This window comes from Ranitomeya imitator, chromosome 4 (assembly GCF_032444005.1).
Source record: "Ranitomeya imitator isolate aRanImi1 chromosome 4, aRanImi1.pri, whole genome shotgun sequence".
In the NCBI taxonomy this organism is placed as follows: domain Eukaryota; kingdom Metazoa; phylum Chordata; class Amphibia; order Anura; family Dendrobatidae; genus Ranitomeya; species Ranitomeya imitator.
Genome location: NC_091285.1, coordinates 429,948,943 through 429,971,289, shown reverse-complemented (window position 1 = coordinate 429,971,289; position 22,347 = coordinate 429,948,943). Strand labels below are relative to the sequence as shown.

The window sequence follows — 22,347 nt, the reverse complement described above, 5'->3', positions numbered from 1 at the left end:
GCGCACACGTGCACACACACACAGCTTTATACATTAGATTTGAGCAAGGAACAGAAGAACGAATGTGTTGGCATTGCAGTCCTCATGGGATTGGTAAAGGTGAAGTTCAGCTTTATATTGGTGTCTTGTATACTGTTATGTGTTTAAGATTTTTAGGAGTTCCTGTGATTACTATATAAATCATATCTGGTACAGAGCCTTGAAAAAGTTTTCATGCCCTGTGAACTTTTTCACATTGTGAACAGCAATTTTCAAGTCAAGGGGATTTAGGTCTGGACTTTGACTGAGTCATTCAAGTACATGATTATGACTTGATCTAAACCATTCCATTGTAGCTCTGGCAGTATGTTTAGAGTCGATGTCCTGCTGAAAGGTGACCTTACGTCCCAGTCTCAAGTCTTTGGCAGCCTCTAACAAGTTTTCCTCCAAGGTTGCCCCATATTTAGCTCCACCCATCTTCCATCAACTCTCAACAGCTGTTCTGTCTGTGCTGAAGAAAAATATCCCCACAGCATGATGCTGCCACCACCATGTTTGATGATGGGGATGGTGTTTTCAGGGTGATGTGCAGTGTTCGTTTTCTGCCACATATGGCATTATGCATTTAGCTTAAAAAGTTCTCCTTTGATCTCATTTGACCAGATCAAATTCTTCCACATGTTAACTGTGTCCCTTAGGCTACTTTCACACTAGCGTCAGATTCGGCCCGTCGCAGTGTGTCGGGCCGAGATTCCGACGCTAGCGTTTGATGCGCCGCACAACGGGTGCAGCGGATGCATTTCTCCGGCGCATCCGCTGCCCCGTTGTGAGGTGCGGGGAGGTGGGGGCGGAGTTCCGGCCGCGCATGCGCGGTCGGAAAAAGCGGTCCGTCGGCAGCAAAAAACGTTACATTTAATGTTTTTTGCTCCCGGCGGTCCGCCACAACACGGCACGACGGTTGCAACGTGTGTCAATACGTCGCAATGCGTCGGTAATGTTACTCTATGGGGCAAAAACGCATCCTGCAAACAACTTTGCAGGATGCGTTTTTTCCCCTAAACGATGGATTGCAACGTATTAAAAAAAAAACGCCAGTGTAAAAGTAGCCTTACATGGCTTTTTGCAAACTGCAAATGGGACTTTTTGTGACATGCTGTCAAAAATGTCTTTCTTCTTACCACTCTTCCATAAAGGCCAGAATTGTGGAGCATACAAGTAGTTGTCCTGTGGACAGGGTCTTCCACCTGATCTGTGGATTTCTGCAGCTCCTCCAGAGTGACTATGGGCCTCTTTTCTGCTCTTATAATTCATGCTCTCCTTGCTTTGGATGCCGGTTTAGGTGGACGTCCATGTCTTGGTAGATTTGTAGTTGTGCCAAACTCCTATTTTTGGCTGATTGATTGAACAGTGGTCCCTGAAATGTTCAGAAGTTTAGCCGTCTTTTTTATTTTATTTTATTTTTTTATAAATCTAACCCTGCTGTACTTTTCTCGGCTTTATCTCTGACCTGTCTTGTGTATTCCTTGGTTTTCATGATGCTGTTTGATCCCTAATGTTCTCAAACAAACCTCTGAGGCCTTTACAGAACAGCTGTAGTTATACTGAGAATAAATTACACACAGGTAGATTCAATTTACTGATTATGTGACTTCTGGAGGCAACTCTGGATTTTATTTAGTGGTATCACACTACAAGGAGGCTGAATTTGTATTTTTAAAATATTTAGAAACCATGTATCATTTCCTTAAGGGTATGTGCACACGTTGTGAATTTTGCTGTGGATCCACAGCGTTTCTGCAGCTGTGGATCCGCAGCAGTTTCCCATGAGTTTACAGTTCAGTGTAAACCTATGGAAAACCGTAAAACGCTGTGCACATGCTGCAGAAAAAAACGCACAGGAATGCAGTGGTTTACAATCCGCAGCATGTCACTTCTGCACACATAGGAATGCATTGATCCGCTTACTTCCCGCATGGGGCTATGCCCACCATGCGGGAAGTAAGCGGATAATGTGCAGATGCTACCCGGGGTGGAGGAGAGGAGACTCTCCTCCAGGCCCTGGGAACCATATTTGTGTTAAAAAAAAAAAAAAAATAAAATAAAAAATAATTATATACTCACCTCTCAGCGCTGCACGCGGCAGTCCGGTCTCAGGTTTGCTATGCGAGCAGGGCCTGTGGTGACGTCGTGGTCACATGACCGTGACGTCACGAAGGTCCGTCTCGCACAGCATCTTTGGAACCGGACCACCGTGTGCAGCCCTGAGGAGATCGGAACGTCAGAGGGTGAGTATAACCATTTTTTTTAATTATTTTTAACATTACTATTGATGCTGCACATGCAGCATCAATAGTAAAACAAGTGCAGGAGTAAAACCCGCAGCGGAAACCGCAAGACAAACCGTGATAAATCTGCAGGGATAACCGCAGCGGGTTTGCCCTGCAGATTTATCAAATCCGCTGCGGAAGAACCCGCAGAGGACCCTTCCTATGTGTGCACATAGCCTTATACTTCATAAACACTTGCTGCTTAGTGTTGGTATATAACATAAAATCACAATAAAATACACTTAAGTTTTAGTGTAACGTGGAAAAATGTGGAAAAGTTCACGGGGTATGGAGACTTTAAGGCACTGTATGTTTTTTTGCAAGAAAATATCACTTTCAGCAGAAAGACACTCTAGTTCTTTAGAGTAGGTTTTATTCACTATCTGTTATATTTGTTGTCTCATTGTAGCAACTTTCATAAAGTCCATGTAGATATTTTGACAGCATGGCGCCAAAGTAATCAGCATTACTGCTTTGTTGTCTGTTCACATCGCGCTTTTTGTTTGCACACGAAGAAAGCTCCTGAAATACTTTGTGCATAGAGCTCCAAATTAGTGTCCTGGTAGATTGCAGAAATGGAATATCAGAGTAGTTCTACTATTCCGTCCCATGAGTCCAGTAAAAACGCACAGTGTACTTTTTATTTTAGCATGGCAGCCTATAGATTTTGGATGTCACAGTATGGAATCCATCACAGGCATTTGTTACATGACATGAATCTGTGTGTAACATATACACTAAGAGCTTTTCCCTGTATGGAACAGAAAAACGAACATCACGTTGGGGCAGATTTATCAAAACTGTCTCACTCTTGGTGCAAGCATAGACTAAATACTATTAATTGTGTCACCATTAAAGAGTGTCTCATGTTTAATGAACTCATTTAAAGCTGTATAGTCTGTTTACACCGCCTGTTAAATGGCTTACTTTGTGCCAGAGACATGCGCAACAATTTTGTCATACTGTGTTGCATAGATGGCCACACCCCATCGGAAAAGTCATAAAATGTCTCTAAAACACATAGTAAATATTGCACAAGTCATGAAAGACATTTTTGGGGATAAATTACACCAGTATTCTGACATGTCTGGCTTGGTAAATGTCCAATGAGCACCTCTGATAGCAGTCCTCATGGAATTGTATGTTCTCACCCATGTTGGACACACAATGATGGGCAAATTGCTGTAGAAATCTCTGTACATTTGTAAGTTTTTGTTACTATTTTGTAGCCAGGAAACTAAAACTTTTATAAATATTGAAGGAAGTATGCCACTGCACAAAATGCTATGTAGGGGACTAAACCCCTTTTAAGATCATACTTGGGGCTCTCGTGCTGGACATATGGAGGCTATGGGGTCTCATGCTGGATGAGAGGAGACTATGGGGGGTCTTATTATGGGCATGGGGAGGCTATGGGCCTCTACTGTTGAACATGGGGAGGCTTGTGGGGGTCTCATGCTGAACATGGGGAGGCTATGGGGTTTTCATGCTGGACATGGGGTGTCATGCTGGTTGAGAAGATATGGGGCTCTCATTCTGGACATAGGGGAGGCTTACAGGTGATCTCATGCTGGACATTGAGAGACTTTGGGGCTTTCATCCTGGACATAGAGAGGCTAAGGAGCTCTCATGCTGGACTTGGGAAGGCTGTGTGGCCTCATGCTGGACGAGAGGAGGCTATAGGGTTCTTTTGCTGGACATGGGGAGGCTATGAGGCTCTCATGCTGGACATTGGGAGGCTGTGGGGATCTAATGCTGCATGAAAGGAGGCTATGGGGGTCTCATGCTGGACATGGGGTCTCATGCCTGACATGAAGAGGCTATGGGGTGCTCATGCTCAATGAAAGGAGGCTATGGGGTTCTCATGCTGCACTTGGGAGGATATGGAGGGTCTCATGCTGGACATAGGGAGGCTATGGGGCTCTCATGCTGGACATGGGAATATATGGGGGTTTCATGCTGGATGAGAGGATTCTATGGGGGTCTCAGGCTGGACATGGAGAGGCTAAGGGTTCTCATGCTGCACATGGGAAGATATAGGGGTCTCATGCTTTACATGAAGAGGCTGTGGGGCTCACATTCTGGACATGGGGAGGCTTACAGGTGATCTCATGCTGGACATTGAGAGACTTTGGGGCTCCCATACTGGACATGGGAAGGCTGTGGGGCCTCATGCTGGATGAGTGGAGGCTATAGGGCTCTCATGCTGGATATGGGAGTATATGGAGGTCTCATGCTGGATGGTAGGAGGCTATGGAGTTCTCATGCTGGACATGGAGAGGCTTACGGGGGGTCTTATGCTGGACATGGGGAGGCTATGAGGCTCTCATGCTGTATATGGCAGGCTGTGTGTGTGCTTATACGATATACAGTATAGAAGGGGCTGTGTGCAGGCTCATGGTATATAGGAGGATGTCCGCATACTTAATTCTGCTCCACATTAAGTGATACAATTAATATTAACAGAAACTAATTATAATGTGTTAATACTGAGCAGAATTAATTTCAGCCTATTGGTTCGGCCCTCCACAACAGTCACAGCCTCCCATGTGGCTCATCGGGAAAATTAATTGCCCACCCCTTGTTTATTGGGTTGATATCAGCCTTGTAATATCAGCTGGCATCAAGCCCAGGGGTTAGTAACGGAGAGGCATCTATCCAGAGACCCCATTACTAACCCAGTAAGTTAAATAAAGAAAAAAAAATCCACACACGCAAATGTTATTTTCGAAAATACTCCCCATACATCGTTCACCGATTTTTGAAGATCCGAAGTAGTCCAAAAATGGGAACCTGAAAGACATAAAAAGAGAGGTAAAGAAATAAATAAAAACTAGAAACACTTCCTCATTCACCAATTTAGTGTTAAACAAAAATCCCCGCAGCTGTGACATATTCCATCCGGATCCCACGACGTCCAGCATTCTATGCTGCAACCTATGGAGCATCGTTCTGAAAACGGGTTACTCTCGGCCATGTCTCACGCCTGAGGACGGTACGGAGTTACTGACGTCCTCTGGATGGAATATGTCAGAGCTGCGGGGATTTTTTTAAAATACTTAATTGGTGAATGAGGGAGTGTTTCTTGTTTTTATTTCTTTACCTCTCTTTTTATGTTTTTCAGGTTACCATTTTTGGATTTGTGGACTACGTCGGATGTTCATGTTTGTTTCTTGTTTTTTTTTGTATTAAATTGGTGATCGAGGTGTGAGATTTTTAAAAATAAGCTTTTTTCTGTGTGTTTTTATTTTTGATTACTGGGTTAGCAATGGCAGTGTCTGATAGATGCACTCCATTACTAATTACTGGGCTTGATGCAGGCAGACATTAGAAAGCTGACGACAACCCCATAGGCCATTACCTCGATTGCCACCGCACCTAGCAAATAGGGACAGCCGAGGCAAAGTGCCAGAATTGATAGAATGTCGGGTTTCCTGTTGACATGTGTGCGCAAAAACCACACCACACTGCACTCGCATAGCCCATGTGCCATGCGATGATTTTTTTTTCCCCTCGCACCCATTGACTTGCACTGGCGAGTGCGATCCGATTCTTGCATCCACTCGCAGCATGAAGCAAATTTTTTCTCAGCATGATTCAAGCTGAGGAAAAACTCGCAGCTGAGCAGTGACTTATTGAATAACAATGGTCAGAGTGCAAGGCGATGTTTTCTTGCACTGCACTCATCCGATTTATACGCTGGTGTGAGTGAGCCCTCAGCGTGCGCTCTTATCTCCGGCTCATGTCTGCAATGCAATACCAAGCAGTGGGCACACACAGAAGCCAGCGACGAAAGCTCCGGCGGCGTCACTGAGGAGGAGCAGAGCCGCTCATTGAGTTCAGGCAGTGATCGATTGAGTGCGGTCAGTCAAGATATGACACTGTTCAAAATGCAAATTGATAAGGAGTAATGGTGCGCCTAAGGCCCCTCATTTGCATTCAAATTAAACCTAGGTTGTTTTTCTGGCAATTAAACAAAATATATGCAACAGGTATGATTTTTATAGGGGCTTGTACTTGTGTAAGCTGTTTAACCCCTTAATGACCGCCAATACGCGTTAAAATCGGCAGCTGCTAAGGGTACTTATTCTCTCATTGCTGTTTTAAAACAGGCTGTAGCACCCCCAGAGTCTGAAAATCTCCAGGGTTTCGGCTACCGTGAGTAGCGGAGACCCTGGAGAACATGATCAAAGCCGAATTTTCTGGTCCCTGATCACAAAAAAAAAAGGTGAGCCCGCCGTTACAATGATTTCAATCTCTTCCGACATGTTCACATTGCGTTAAAGCAGCCCGTTCAACACATGCATTAAACAGGCTGCGTTAACGCAAGTGCCGACATGCTAGCGCAGATAGAGCTAGCTGATGCTCTATCTGCGCTAGCAGTGACGGACCCGGAAACGCTGCAGCCCGCGTCCCAGGGTCCGTCACTTAATGACAGCACATCGCTAGCGCACGCCCATTGTGGACGTGTGCTAGTGATGTGTCTGACATAGGGCTTAATGGCGGATTTAACGACTGCGTTAAACAGTGTTATGCCGCGGTGTAACGTAGTCCGTCTAACTGACTGCCAAAACGTAATGTGAACCCAGCCTTATGCATGTAAGAGGAGAGAGAAATAATGCCCCCTGATATCTCTGCCATCCTTGGGCCCTCCTGATCTGTCCCCTGGCCCTCCGTGTCCTCTTCCTTAAAAAAAATTTTAAAAAATGGCGAGCGCATGCACAGTACGCCCACCAAGATCTGCCTGGCGGTACCCGGCAACAATAGGGAATTTTTCCTATTGGTTCCTTTTGATCACTGATAGACACTATCACAGGGATCAATTGCAAAAAAAAAATAGTAAATCAAACCCCCCCCCCCCCTTTTTTAACCCCTTAGTTAGATAAAAATGATAAAATTAAAAACTAACAAACATGTTTTTCCATTCTGTGTGGTTCAGGTTGTTAGGTTTGGGGTTACGGTTGTTGTTTTTTTTTCTTTTCTAAAGTAAAAGAAAAAAAATTACGATATGATGGCTAGTGTTGAGCGCAAGTGCTCGCTATGTGAGTTTGCATCGCAGATCCCCGCATTTTTTTGGGGGGTGTTTTAGCAGCAGCAGAACATGGAGTGTCTTGAGCATGTCACTCGAGCGCCGGCGATATTTGGTGCATATCCGAGCACCCGATACAAGCTGAAGTAGCGAGCACTCATGCTCAACACTAAAATTCTTAAGGGGTGTAGTTTCCAAAATGGGGTCACTTGTTGGGGGTTTCCACTGTTTAAGGCACATCACGAGCTCTCCAAATGCGACATGGCAACCGCTAATTATTTCGGCAAATTTTACATTCAAAAAGTCAAACGGCGCTCTTTCTCTTCCGAGCCCTGCCGTGCACCCAAACAGTAGATTTCCCCCACAAATAAGGTATTGAGGTACAGGAGAAATTGCACAACAAATTTTGGGGTCCATTTTCTCCTTTTACCATTGTGAAAATGATGTCGTTCAACAGTACAACTTGTCCCACGAAAAATAAGCCCTCACATGGCAATATTGACGGAAAAATAAAAAAAGTTATGGCTCTGGGAAGGAGGGGAGCGAAAAACTAAAACGCAAAACCAAGAAAAGCTGGGGTCATGAAGGGGTTAAAGAAAATAAAAAAAAATTAAAGAAAATTACCAAAGTGCCTAAGAGCCACCAGAAAGTTCCTAGTCACAAGATCTAACTAACTTGTATTTGCCCAGTATTATACCATTGTGTTTTGGGGAATAAATACAGTTGTAGGGTTACATGTCTTCAATATTTTCATCTATGTTCCTAGTTCTGATGCCTCCTGTTGCTCCCATTTGCTTGCTGTTTCCCCCTTGTATTATGGCCCCCATATATTACTGAGATCCTCAGTCCTATGCTTGCTCGCATGGCAATCCGTCCCACGAGGATCCTTACAGCAGTATTGATGCTGATGTTTCACAAAGACATAGCATTGAGGTGAACGTGACCAGTCCAGCTCCAGCTGTAGCGGGGCGGCCATGTGAGATTTATAGTTTGCTACGTTGTGACTGATCCCTGTGCATAATATCGTGATACAGCGGTGAACACCATTTCCTATAAATGCTTAGATATTGCATGCAGACAATATTGTCTTCCAGAGTTCATTCATTATCTGTCAGTACCGTGCGCTGATGATTTGTATTGTGGCAAGTACGGTCTTTATATAAAACGCTGCAGTAACCTGACTTGGGAAGATGAACCCTCCAACGGACCGGGCTATGATACATGCTTGAAATACAAACATTGGGTAATGGCTGGTAGTTCCTAAGCTAATTAAGCATAAAGCCTACAAATATCCTTGCATTTTTTGTTTGTTTGCTTGCACTGTGCAAACTGACGCAACTTTGTAATGTCTTCCTTAAAGGGAACCTGTTATAAGATTCGTGCTGAGTGAGCCCTAGGCAGCATGAGTACGAGCCCACCGGTGCGATTGTAGCCACATATCCCGACCCCAGCCCATTTAGCCTATGTACACACAGAGACCTGTCCATCAACTGGCTCAGTCATACAGGGCAGACTGTCAGTCACTGTAGGACCGCCCACTGGACTCATGCACACATACACCAGGGATTTCAGTGAATAAAATGCAAGTTTTACTGAACCTTTTCCCACAGATCTGCTCCGCTCCAGCTCTATAGCATCCTGTCTGCAGGTCAGATACCATTTACAACATATCACTCTGTGATTCCGTTAGGCAAAACATGCGTCGGCGTTTCACAGCCTTAGTGTCTATATAAATATTCTATTATTTTGCAGCTTTGATTTTTTTTCTGGCACGGTCCGGACTGTCTCCAGTATCAGGTGTCTGGTAGAGCCCGCTTATTAGGGTGCTTTGCAGAGCATTAGGCCAGTTGCTTGTATGTGTACCATAAGTCTTTCCCTGCAGGATTCATACTCTCTAGTGCTGATACATGCATTGTATTGTCATTTAGTTTTCTGTACATGGAATCCTACACAACTTTTTAGAGGCTTCTTTTTGTGATTCTCCCAAATTTTATAGAATAGTTTTATTCTTATTATCCGGCAATATAGGATCCCGAGGAACTACTCTTTGTCTTATTTGCATATATTGAAATTGCATCCTATGGTATACGGAAGATACTCTTTAATCTGTATAAAAAACAGTCCCAGGACTTGTGTTTTGGAAGGGGGGTGTTGGTACCTTTTCTGTTTTGTATGTGATACACTAGGGGAGATGTTCCACGTGTTTGTAATTATTTGAAAAAATGTTTAATAAAAAGAATCTGATTTAAAAATATATAAACTGCTACATACTTAGGCAATTAACTGGTTCATGCAGCTTTACATGAACACCCGAGCCTTACACTATGGCCGGTCCGAATAACTAAAGCAATTGTTACCATCCACCTCTCGTATCTCCTCTTTTCCTCATAGTCTGTAAGCTTGCGAGCAGGGCCCTCATTCCTCCTGGTATCTGTTTTGAACTGTATTTCTGTTATGCTGTAATGTCTATTGTCTGTACAAGTCCCCTCTATAAATGTAAAGTGCTGCGGAATATGTTGGCGCTATATAAATAAAAATTATTATTATTATTATTATAAATACAGAAAGATAGGATCAATTTTGCATATGTTCCGTTTTCGTTTTTTTTTTTTCCAGTAAAGAATAATAGTCTTGAGTCAGCCATTGACGATCTCCCCTATAGGGGCTTAGATATGTCTAGGGGGTCACGTTTGAAACTAGGAACTGGCTGCAAACTGCACATCCGGGGGTCTGAGAATGAATGAAATGATGGATATTACAGCCTGAAACTTAGAACTACTTTTCAACTTTTTTTTCCCTGCTCAAGTTGACCATTGGCATATGTAAAAATCGTGTCGTTTTGTTGTTGGAGGTGAATCTGTGTTGTGACCCCATTGCCCGACATCATTTCATATAGGATTTTTGGGTTACTCTTAGTAACTACACAAATATGATATACTGCTATATACATATGATAATAAATAATGCCCCATTCCCTTGTCTGTGTAGGGACCATGTACATATACAAGCCATTAGTACACATTGCAGAGAGGCATTTTGTTCCACCCCTATCATACTGGAGAGCCATTATGTCTCATTTCTAATACTATTTTGCCAATCCGTTTAATTACTGACATGACCCATCTTTAAAACCTCATAACTCACATTGAAAGCTCATAATTCATAGACCAGAATGCCAATCCAATCTTTGCTCCTCATCACGTCCTGTCCCGTCCTTTGCTGTATCACCTTTTATTCAGTCCTGTCGTTTTGCGTTCATTAATCACTTATCAATGTCATATCTTAATTAAAGGGACAGGGAAGAACGGTTGGCCGCTCTGACCGCAGCGCAGCAAGAGGCTATGGAGGAGCTACAAAAGAAGATCCAGCTCAAGGTCGGTAATAAGAATCTAAGGACCTGCTAGAACGCCATAATGATAGCCCGTGTGGCGGGGTAGTTGGAGTTCAATTAAGCTACCTATGTTTTCGATTTAGTCAGAAATTAAGGCCTGGGGTTCTTTCTTTTTTTTTTGTATATGTTGTGGCAGGATGGATCATTCAAAGCATTCCCTTACCTAATTTTGGAGCCTTAAAAGCTAGATATTGGGAGCAGATAAGCTGCCTGTAGCCCACCTAGTTTGTGAAGGGAGGACAGGACATGTCCTTTAGTCTATGGGAGTAAACCACCCCCCGAGACGTGAAGCTTTCAGGCAGCACCCCGTGCCCTGCGGCCAGTCTCTCCCTCTAGATGTTATCTGTGTGTGTCTGTGAGCAGAGCGCTCTCCAGCAGACTCCTGTGTTACTGCTTCACCGCATCCTGGCTTTGGAGCCAATTAGCATTGTTAGGCTGCAGATTAGCGCATGACCTCTCTAATATCCTCACTCCTGTGAGCCACAAGCCCTCTTTATGCCATCAGAAGAGCATTCTGGATGTGATTAGCGGCAGCGGGATGGCATGGAGGCAGCCTGTCTGTTGGGAAGCTCATTCCTACTGCTCCTGGGTTTTCTGGCGGAGCAGGCAGAGCTCGTATATCTCACTGCTAGAAGATAGTGATAGCGATGATTTTCATTGTATCTAGATGGGGGGTTTATCTAGAAATCCTAATTGGTAAATGTGTCATCACCTAGTGTATGCTCATGTAGTTGCTGGAAACAGCTGTATGATCCAATTATTAAGGGGTTGTCTCCTGTTCATCAAAGGAGTTGTGTAACAGACCTCACCCTTATGCAGTTTGTAAAAAAAAAAAACGAAAAAAATGCGTTTTACTCACCCTCTCTGAGTCCAGCATTGAGTCTATGCCGCTGCTCCTGGGTGTTTGTTATTGTCTGCAGTGCTGATTGCATGTCAGCAGCGCTGCAGCTAATCAATGAGTTGCTCATGCCTCAACTCAGGCAAAATCGATAAGCTGAATTATCAGCCGCAGCGCTCCACACAATAACAGACAAGGACTCAGTGCTGGACCAGGGGAAGGTGAGAAATCAGAATAAAAGAAAAAAACTTTCTGAAACCTGAAAATTCCTTTGTGTTTGTAAAACTATCAGCGTTGCTATTTACTTCCTATTAAAAATCCACTCTTGTCTCAAGAACAGAGGGATTTTTAATTCTCTAGTTTACTGCTCATTGCCAAGGTTACCAGCCACCTAGAGCTGGCTTCCAGGCACTGCTCTGAAGCTAGCCGGATGGCTGAGTGCTGCCAGTCTCCATTCCCCTTCATTTCTCCCAAGCTGAAGAGGCAATGCTGCCTTCACTAGCGGCATGAGAGACCGCTCAGTTCATACCGGTGGCGTGAGCATGCCGCCCATCTGAGCCGTCACTCTTCAGGAGTGCACTGGGAGCGGGAAACCTGAAGACAGAGGAGCACACCCCTTTAAGGAACAAAACACAAGAAATTGAATGGGAAAAATATAGGCTAACCTTTGAATCTGCTACAGAAAAGCCTTGCTATACGGCATCAATCTTCATACTGCACATTCAACTCAAGTAATGTAAATAATAATACATTGTAAAAGCAAAATATGTAAGAAAAAGGGAGAAGGAAAAACAACTAAATCTGACACATGACACACATGTCTCTGGTGTGAATTATCTGCTAACAGGACACTTACCTGGGAGCTGGATTTCCACACTCCGATTCCTGGGCGCTCAGCCTGATTGTGCAGATGATGATATTGGCCCCAGATGATTGTTCAGATCCACAGATAATTAGCGAGGCCTCGTTCTGCGCTTCTGTATAGTCATCACCACCATTGTGATTGGCGGACAGATCTGTGAGCATGAGCAAAAGTTTGTGGCAGATGTGATAGATTTCCATCAGATCAGTTCCCTATTTACGCACAAGTTGACACATTACAGTGGTCAGAGCCCATCTGCCTTGTGGGGGCTCCCAAGTGTTCCCCAATAACCGATGTCCTTACAGTTGTGGCCAAAAGTATTGACACCCCTGCAATTCTGTCAGATAATACTCAGTTTCTTCCTGAAAATGATTGCAAACACAAATTCTTTGTTATTATTATCTTCATTTAATTTGTCTTAAATGAAAAAACACAAAAAGAATTGTCCTAAAGCCAAATTGGATATAATTCCACACCAAACATAAAAAAGGGGGTTGGCAAAAGTATTGGCACCGTTCGAAAAATCATGTGATGCTTCTCTAATTTCTGTAATTAACAGCACCTGTAACTTACCTGTGGCACCTAACAGGTGTTGGCAATAACTAAATCACACTTGCAGCCAGTTGACATGGATTAAAGTTGACTCAACCTCTGTCCTGTGTCCTTGTGTGTACCACATTGAGCATGGAGAAAAGACCAAAGAACTGTCTAAGGACTTGAGAAACCAAAGTGTGAGGAAGCATGAGCAATCTCAAGGCTACAAGTCCATCTCCAAAGACCTGAATGTTCCTGTGTCTACCGTGCGCAGTGTCATCAAGAAGTTTAAAGCCCATGGCACTGTGGCTAACCTCCCTAGATGTGGACGGAAAAGAAAAATTGACAAGAGAATTCAACACAAGAATGTGCGGATGTTGGATAAAGAACCTCGACTAACATCCAAAAAAGTTCAAGCTGCCCTGCAGTCCGAGGGTACAACAGTGTCAACCCGTACTATCCGTCGGCATCTGAATGAAAAGGGACTGTATGGTAGGAGACCCAGGAAGACCCCACTTCTTACCCCGAGACATAAAAAAGCCAGGCTGGAGTTTGTCAAAACTTACCCGAAAAAGTCTAAAATGTTTTGGAAGAATGTTCTCTGGTCAGATAAGACACAAGTAGAGCTTTTTGGGCAAAGGCATCAACATAGAGTTTACAGGAGAAAAAGAGGCATTCAAAGAAAAAGAACACGGTCCCTACAGGACGTTCCCTGATGTTTTGGGGTTGCTTTGCTGCATCTGACACTGGACTGCTTGACCGTGTACATGGCTTATGAAGTCTGAAGACTACCAACAAATTTTGCAGCATAATGTAGGGCCCAGTGTGAGAAAGCTGGGTCTCCCTCAGAGGTCATGGGTCTTCCAGCAGGACAATGACCCAAAAACACACTTCAAAAAGCACTAGAAAATGGTTTGAGAGAAAGCACTGGAGACTTCTAAGGTGGCCAGCAATGAGTCCAGACCTGAATCCCATAGAACACCTGTGGAGAGATCTAAAAAAGGCAGTTTGGAGAAGGCACCCTTCAAATATCAGGGACCTGGATCAGTTTGCCAAAGAAGAATGGTCTAAAACTCCAGCAGAGCATTGTAAGAAACTCATTGATGGTTACCGGAAGCGGTTGGTCGCAGTTATTTTGGCTAAAGGTTGTGCAACCAAGTATTAGGCTGAGGGTGCCAATACTTTTGTCTGGCCCATCTTTGGAGTTTTGTGTGAAATGATCAATGTTTTGCTTTTTGCTTCATTCTATTTTGTGTTTTTTCATTTAAGACAAATTAAATGAAGATAATAATACCAAAGAATTTGTGATTGCAATCATTTTCAGGAAGAAACTGAGTATTATCTGACAGAATTGCAGGGGTGTCAATACTTTTGGCCACAACCGTATGTTCTCCCAGGAGGTAGACTGCCAGCAGAGGTGTTTATTAAAAGCTCTTCTCTCTTTATTTAGAAAAGATAAATGTTGGTCCAAACATTTGTGTATGCTGGGAGACTGGAAAGATACCTTATCTGTCAGCTGACAGCCATCAACGGTGCTTCAGTAACGGAAATTAGGTTTACACGCAGATTTCTGATCAGACTGTTATAGATTCTGTAGTTGGTCTGAGTTGTCCATTTAGACCAGTTCTCATCTTATGATCATCCTAAAATACCTTCCGGATATCTTTCAGATGCCGTTTACACAGTAAAATCGTTGAGATTGGCAGACAGATTTCTAAGCGCTTCCAAACTGTTTTCTAGTTATTGCGATAGATCTTAATCAAATCCGCTCACTACTCACTCGCACCAATTTAGATTATTATTAATCTGAGTGGAAAGAGATTGGTCATTTGTATGTGTAAATGCAGCTTTGGGGTCCTTGTATATTGGCAGATTTCCTCCCATAACGAATACAGAGGAGCGATAGAGCAAGTTACTCAGCACTTATTTAAAGACCCTTATACGTGGGCCATTACAAACTACAGTACATAGGAGTGATCATTCCTATCGTATTTAGATTGTATTTTATCGCCAGCATTCCCCCAGTTTACACGGAGAGATATATTACTGACAGTGATTGCATTTTTAGGCTTCATAACAAAATGAGCATTTGCCCGTCTGTCACCTGACTGCTGCCATGTGCACAGAGCAGTGTTTGTAATTGAGCGCTCTTGTGAACCAGTTATCTCTCGGTGTCATAATGCCTTTATTTATTGGCTCTCTAATGGCAAACAATATATCACAAGTATAAGCTGGCATAACTGAAGCATTGTGAAAATGTATAAGAACCTACTGTATGCAAATTTGTCCACTTAAATATCTATATAAGCGACTTGGCCCCCATAGAAATCATAATAGTAACATAGATTTTTGTGGTGTAGGAAGAGATGAAGCCTAGCACTCCCCATGAAGTAAAACAGCGATCCCCAGCCTTCCAATGCATTAATAATAGCAATACATATTATGTTACACAAAAAAGACCTTTCTACTTACTGTACGCACCCCACACTGGCATGAGACACTTAGTGAAAATGGCACACGTTAGAACATTAGTATATTCAGCATCAACTTAAAGCATACAAACATTGCAAAGACATACCAAAGGAAGGAATATATAACTATATGGACACAATTTATAAAATGATAATACATTAACGATGATATACCAGATCATGCCTGTGATTTAAACATGTAGGGAAATAAGTATTCATTGAAATGGTCCAAAAGGCTCCATGGTTCAATAACAGCTGCTTTCTGTCTCCACCTCTGCTAGGCAAATTAACCCTCTCAGTGCCAAAGAAACCAGTGTAGATATGGGCACGCTCTAATCTCCAGCTCTGAGTGCAGTGAGCCGCAGCCACAGATTGGCAGGAGCTGAAGATCAGAGCTTCACCTGATGATTTGATCGCCGGCTCCTGCCAGTCTGTATCTGTCACTCACTACACCCAGCTTAAAAGAAGAACCGTAGATTCAGGGCCGGCTCCAGGCTTTCGTGGGCCCGGGTGAAAGAGTCTCAGTGGGCCCCTTTAACACATAGCACAATACATGATGCACTGCTACAGCAGATAAATATAGGTATAGTACAATGCCAAAGATTTCACTTCTTGCATTACATGAGTGATATATATTGCAAATTCTACAATAGATCAGACAGTATATTCCTCCATACAGTAATATGGGCACCACATAGTGCTCCATACAGAATAATGAGCCCCATATATTGCTCCATACAGTATAATGAGCCCCATATATTGCTCTATACAGTATAATGAGCCCCATATAATGCTCCATGCAGTATAATGAGCCCCAATTAATACTATATACAGAATAATGGGCCCCATATAATGCTCCATAAAGAATAATCAGCCCCATATTTTGCTGCATACAATATAATGAGCCCCATATATTGCTCCATACATAATGAGTCCCATATAATGTTCCATACAGTATATAATGGGCCCCATATAATGCTCCATAAAGAATAATCAGCCCCATATTTTGCTGCATACAATATAATGAGCCCCATATATTGCTCCATACATAATGAGTCCCATATAATGTTCCATACAGTATATAATGGGCCCCATATAATGCTCCATAAAGAATAATCAGCCCCATATTTTGCTGCATACAATATAATGAGCCCCATATATTGCTCCATACATAATGAGTCCCATATAATGTTCCATACAGTATATAATGGGCCCCATATAATGCTCCATAAAGAATAATCAGCCCCATATTTTGCTGCATACAATATAATGAGCCCCATATATTGCTCCATACATAATGAGTCCCATATAATGTTCCATACAGTATATAATGGGCCCCATATAATGCTCCATAAAGAATGGGCTCCATATAATGCTCCAATATATGATGGATCCCAAATATATTGCCCCATACAGTCATGGCCAAAAGTATTGACACCCCTGCAATTCTGTCAGATAATAATCATTTTCTTCCTGAAAATGATTGCAAACACAAATTATTTGGTATTATTATCTTCATTTAATTTGTCTAAGATGAAAAAACACAAAAAGAATTGTCCTAAAGCCAAATTGGATATAGTTCCACACCAAACATAAAAAAGGGGGTGGACAAAAGTATTGGTACTGTTCGAAAAATCATGTGATGCTTCTCTAATTTGTGTAATTAACAGCACCTGTAATTTACCTGTGGCACCTAACAGGTGTTGGCAATAACTAAATCACACTTGCAGCCAGTTGACATGGATTAATGTTGACTCCAGCTCTGTCCTGTGTCCTTGTGTGTACCACATTGAGCATGGAGAAAAGAAAGAAGACCAAAGAACTGTCTGAGGACTTGAGAAACCAAATTGTGAGGAAGCATGAGCAATCTCAAGGCTACAAGTCCATCTCCAAAGACCTGAATGTTCCTGTGTCTACCGTGCGCCGTGTCATCAAGAAGTTTAAAGCCCATGGCACTGTGGCTAACCTCCCTAGAAAAATATAGAGAGTAGAACGGCACTAGAGTAGAGCGTCTCCAAGCAGTCAGGACTATTAGCGGACAGCTGTGTATTCAGGCGCCACAATCACTGAGGGAACCGGTGCTCTGCATAAATATCCAACAAGAAAATCCATAAACAGCAGAGAAGAAGAAAATATGCGGCACTCACCCCGGAATAACTGTGAAGATTGTGGTCTTTATTGGAGAAAAATGCAAGTTACATCCATCAGGACATCAGGTATATACGAGGGTGCGGTATAGGAGCTCCTATACCACACCCTCGTATATACCTGATGTCCTGATGGATGTAACTTGCATTTTTCTCCAATAAAGACCACAATCTTCACAGTTATTCCGGGGTGAGTGCCGCATATTTTCTTCTTCTTCTCTGCTGTTAACCTCCCTAGATGTGGACGGAAAAGAAAAATTGACAAGAGATTTCAACGCGAGATTGTGCGGATGTTGGATAAAGAACCTCGACTAACATCCAAACACGTTCAAGCTGCCCTGCAGTCCGAGGGTTGTACTCTACGTCGGCGTCTGAATGAAAAGGGACTGTATCGTAGGAGACCCAGGAAGACCCCACTTCTTACCCCAAGATATAAAAAAGCCAGACTGGAGTTTGCCAAAACTTACCTGAAAAAGCCTAAAAGGTTTTGGAAGAATGTTCTCTGGTCAGATGAGACAAAAGTAGAGCTTTTTGGGCAAAGGCATCAACATAGAGTTTACAGGAGAAAAAAGAGGCATTCAAAGAAAAGAACACGGTCCCTACAGTCAAACATGGCGGAGGTTCCCTGATGTTTTGGAGTTGCTTTGCTGCCTCTGGCACTGGACTGCTTGACCGTGTGCATGGCATTATGAAGTCTGAAGACTACCAACAAATTTTGCAGCATAATGTAGGGCCCAGTGTGAGAAAGCTGGGTCTCCCTCAGAGGTCATGGGTCTTCCAGCAGGACAATGACCCAAAACACACTTCAAAAAGCACTAGAAAATGGTTTGAGAGAAAGCACTGGAGACTTCTAAGGTGGCCAGCAATGAGTCCAGACCTGAATCCCATAGAACACCTGTGGAGAGATCTAAAAATGGCAGTTTGGAGAAGGCACCCTTCAAATATCAGGGACCTGGAGCAGTTTGCCAAAGAAGAATGGTCTAAAATTCCAGCAGAGCATTGTAAGAAATACAGAGTATTAGGCTGAGGGTGCCAATACTTTTGTCTGGCCCATTTTTGGAATTTTGTGTGAAATGATCAATGTTTTGCTTTTTGCTTCATTCTTTTTTGTGTTTTTTCATTTAAGACAAATTAAATGAAGATAATAATACCAAATAATTTGTTTGCAATCATTTTCAGGAAGAAAATGAGTATTATTTGACAGAATTGCAGGGGTGTCAATACTTTTGGCCATGACTGTATAATGCTTCATACAGTATAGGATGGGTCCTATACAGTTTATTGAGCCCCATATATTGTTCCATATAGAATAGGCCCCATATAATGCTCCATATATAATGGACCCCATATATGATACTCCAGTGTATAATGGGCCCAATATATTGCTCCAAAAAAAAAAAAAATGAAATCCTCACCTCTCCTCGCTGGCCGCTGCTCTGCTTCGGACTCCTCAGCGTCTGAGTCTTCCGGCTCTCTGCACTGACTGTTCATGGTGAGGAATCGGAAGACACCCCAGTGGTGGAGCAGGGAGAGGTAAGTATTGCACAGGCACCGGGTCCCCATAGCGCGCCTGTGTCCTCGACAGCGAGTGAGCCCCTCCGCCTGCTCAGGGCCCCCGGCACTTGCCAGGGTACACCGGGTGCTGACGCCCTGCGGAGATCAGAGCGTTTCCACACCCGCTCTTAGGCTGTGAGCACGCAGCTGGGCTCCTCCAGTGTCAGTCCTGTAACGTGGGCACTGGGCTTTGATTTTAGGGAGCGCTGTGAGAAAGTGATCACTGTCAATCAAGCTCAAAAATGGTAAGAGATGTGCAAATCAGAATGTGTAACTGAACATCAAAACACTGGCCGTGCTAAGGGTGCACCAAAGTGCCTTCATTTGCATATCAATTAAAAGTGAATTTTTCTGCAACTATGCCACTAAAAGGTATTTTTTGATTTAATTTATATTGGGTCTCAGACCACTATATGGATGTTTAATTAGCTGAATTTGCACTTTGGTGATGAGACTCCCATTAAAATCATATACATGTAGATATACTAGGTTTTTATCTTGGGGTAATAAATCTGGAAGCTGTAGCATTGGGCTAGCCATTCTCTCTGTGTGTCCATAGTTGTGGAGGGTATTGGCTTTTTGGAATCCTTTCTTATCATAATGATTTAGCTGTTGGTGAAGGTCACTGGGGGGGTCTGGTTTTTAGAGAGGAGTTATTACTTTAATTCCGTGGTTAGAGATGGCAGAAGAAGTGTTGTATGATTGACCCCAGTACATTTCCTGCTGTAGGAAAACATGTATACCTATGTTGTTGGTCCCGATTCAGCATAGAGGCTATCATTGTCAGACAGTGGACTGGCCGATCGGCAGGGATTAGCCTACCCATAGAGATTCAGAACTGTTTGTATATAGAATTGTGGCCAAATGTTTTGAGACTTAAACAAATTATGGTTTTCACAAAGTTTGCTGCTCCAGTTTTTACAGTGTCAGTGTGCAATAACTGCAGATTATTATGAAGAGTGATCAGATGCATTGCAAAAAATTACAAAGTCATTCCTTGTCATGAAAAGTATCTTAAAGGGGTTGTCCGGTCTGAAATGAATAGACGGCAGTCACTCCGTATGACAGCAGACTTGTGAATCCTCCCAGTGTACGCTGCAAGGATTCGCCGTTATCTGCCCCGGGAGCTGTGGTCAGGTATGTAATATGTGGGCATACCAGCGTCTAGGGGGCTCAATATTGGATATGTGATAACTTGTTGATTGGTGGGTGTCTGACCGCGGATCTGTAGAATCTTTGGAATGGAGCCGCAGTGCGCACGCTTGATAGCTAAGGCCTCTTTCACACTTCAGTCTTTTGGCGTCAGTCACTACCGACATATTGACGGATCCGTCACAATTGTTGCGAAAACGGTTCTAACGGATCCGTTTTTTTGACGGATCCGTTACTTGGGGGTTGTCTGGGAGAAGTATCTACTTTTTGGAGCATGCGCAATTGAAAAAACGGATTGGGGCGACGGATCCGCCGAAAAAACTGTTGCGGCGGATCCGTCGCCCATAGGCGGCCATTCTATGGAATGGCGGACGCGACGGATCCGTCGCGATCCGCCATTTCGGCGGTGACAAAAAACGTTCCAATGTCCGTCTATTTTCAGAAAACGTCCGCCAAATTTCGACGGATCCGTCGCATGGCGGATGGAACGGACGACCATCCGTCACAATCCGTCACTAATGCAAGTCTATGGGAAAATAACGGATCCGTCAAAAAAAAAAATGACGGATCCGTTATTTGAGGAAAATGGCGGTTTTAGACTGATGCCAAATAACTGAAGTGTGAAAGAGGCCTAATCTATTCATTCCTAATATGGCTGCTGAGCGCTGCGCCGGCCTTTTTCTGGCAGCCCCATAGAGAATAAATGGAATGGTGTTAGGTCACCTGACTCTGCCCCGTTTTGTTTCGATGGTAAAAGTGGCCTATCATGGATAAAAATGAATTGTCCTGCGGAGCGGTGCAGGCTCCTGCCATCGGGCACTCGCTGATCAGTAAGTTATCACCTATCCTGTGGAGAGCGGATAGAACCTTTTTCACCGGACAACCCTTTAATTCCCCGAGCTCTGTAATGTTGTGTCATAAGCTCTTGTTTGTGTGACATTCAGCACGATGAGGGAGTCCGGAGACACCTGGAACAGATTGAGCAACGCAAAGAAAAAGCCGCAGAGTTGAGCAGTGGGAGACATGCAAACACTGACGATGCCCCGAAGCTCACCCCGTTTGAGCGGAAGAAGCAGTGCACGCTCTGCGGAATAATGGTAAGTCTTATCTGGCTCGCTCTGCACCCAGTATTTCTGATAACCGGGTACCTTCTTCCTTTTTTGCTTAGATATATTACCATAAAGACATCATTTTCCCACTCTGCTGCATGTGAAACCCCTTATTCTGTTTTCTCTTTAAATGTCCTTTTTAAAGGGATAATATCAATTGAAAATTGGCTTTGTGTTTCACATCAAAATCCAGTTTAATGTTAAGAATTTATTTTTAAGATTTTGTTTTCCCTTTTCATTTTCCATGTCCGTATTAGTATTAAAAACATGAATTCATGTGATTTCTACACTGGCCACTAAGGCCCCTTTCACACATCAGTTTTTTGCCATCAGTCGCAATCTGTCAAATTTTGAAGAAAAAAAAAAAAAACGGATCCAGCGACTGATGCCACTGGATCCGTTTTTTTTCTCATAGACTTGTATTAGCGACGGATGGCCTCACGTTTCATCCGTCGTTCGCCGGATCCGACGAACATTGTTTGTCCGGCGGCCGGAGACAACAGACAAAGTAACGTTTTTGTGTACGTTGAAAAAATGGACAGATCCATTGCCATCCGTCGTTTTCTAGAATGGAAGTCTATGGCGCCAGATCCGTCAAATGACGGAATCCGGCAACTGATTCCGTTTTTTTTAACTGAGCATGCTCTGATTTATTTTGGATCCAATTAGCCTGATCCGCTAGTTGGATCCGTAGAAAAAACAAATCTGTCGCATCAGTTTGTCAGAATCTGCGACAGATCCGTGTGAAAGGGGCCTTAGCCAAATATTAGGCTGACACTTCCAGTTCTCTAGAGATCACCTCTCGCTAACTATAGGCAGGATTATGATGAAAGATAACTCCTACGTACAGATAAAACAGGCTCACACCATTTACAGAAACTGACCGGCGGCACTAAACAACTACCGTTTGGTAAATATTTGCCAATCTGTGGTTGTTTAGTAGCCTATTAACAG

At 43.3% G+C, this 22,347-nt stretch overlaps 1 protein-coding gene across 2 annotated transcripts in view; it reads left to right on the top strand.

Moving 5' to 3' along the window:
- Positions 1-22,347, top strand: part of SCAPER (S-phase cyclin A associated protein in the ER) — a 419,051-nt gene that overhangs the window by 139,462 nt on the left and 257,242 nt on the right. For both annotated transcript variants that reach the window (XM_069765538.1, XM_069765539.1), the window contains exons 17-18: positions 10,628-10,709; positions 21,229-21,381. In XM_069765538.1, coding sequence (XP_069621639.1) covers positions 10,628-10,709; positions 21,229-21,381 — 235 coding nt within the window. The remainder of the gene's footprint in view (positions 1-10,627; positions 10,710-21,228; positions 21,382-22,347) is intronic.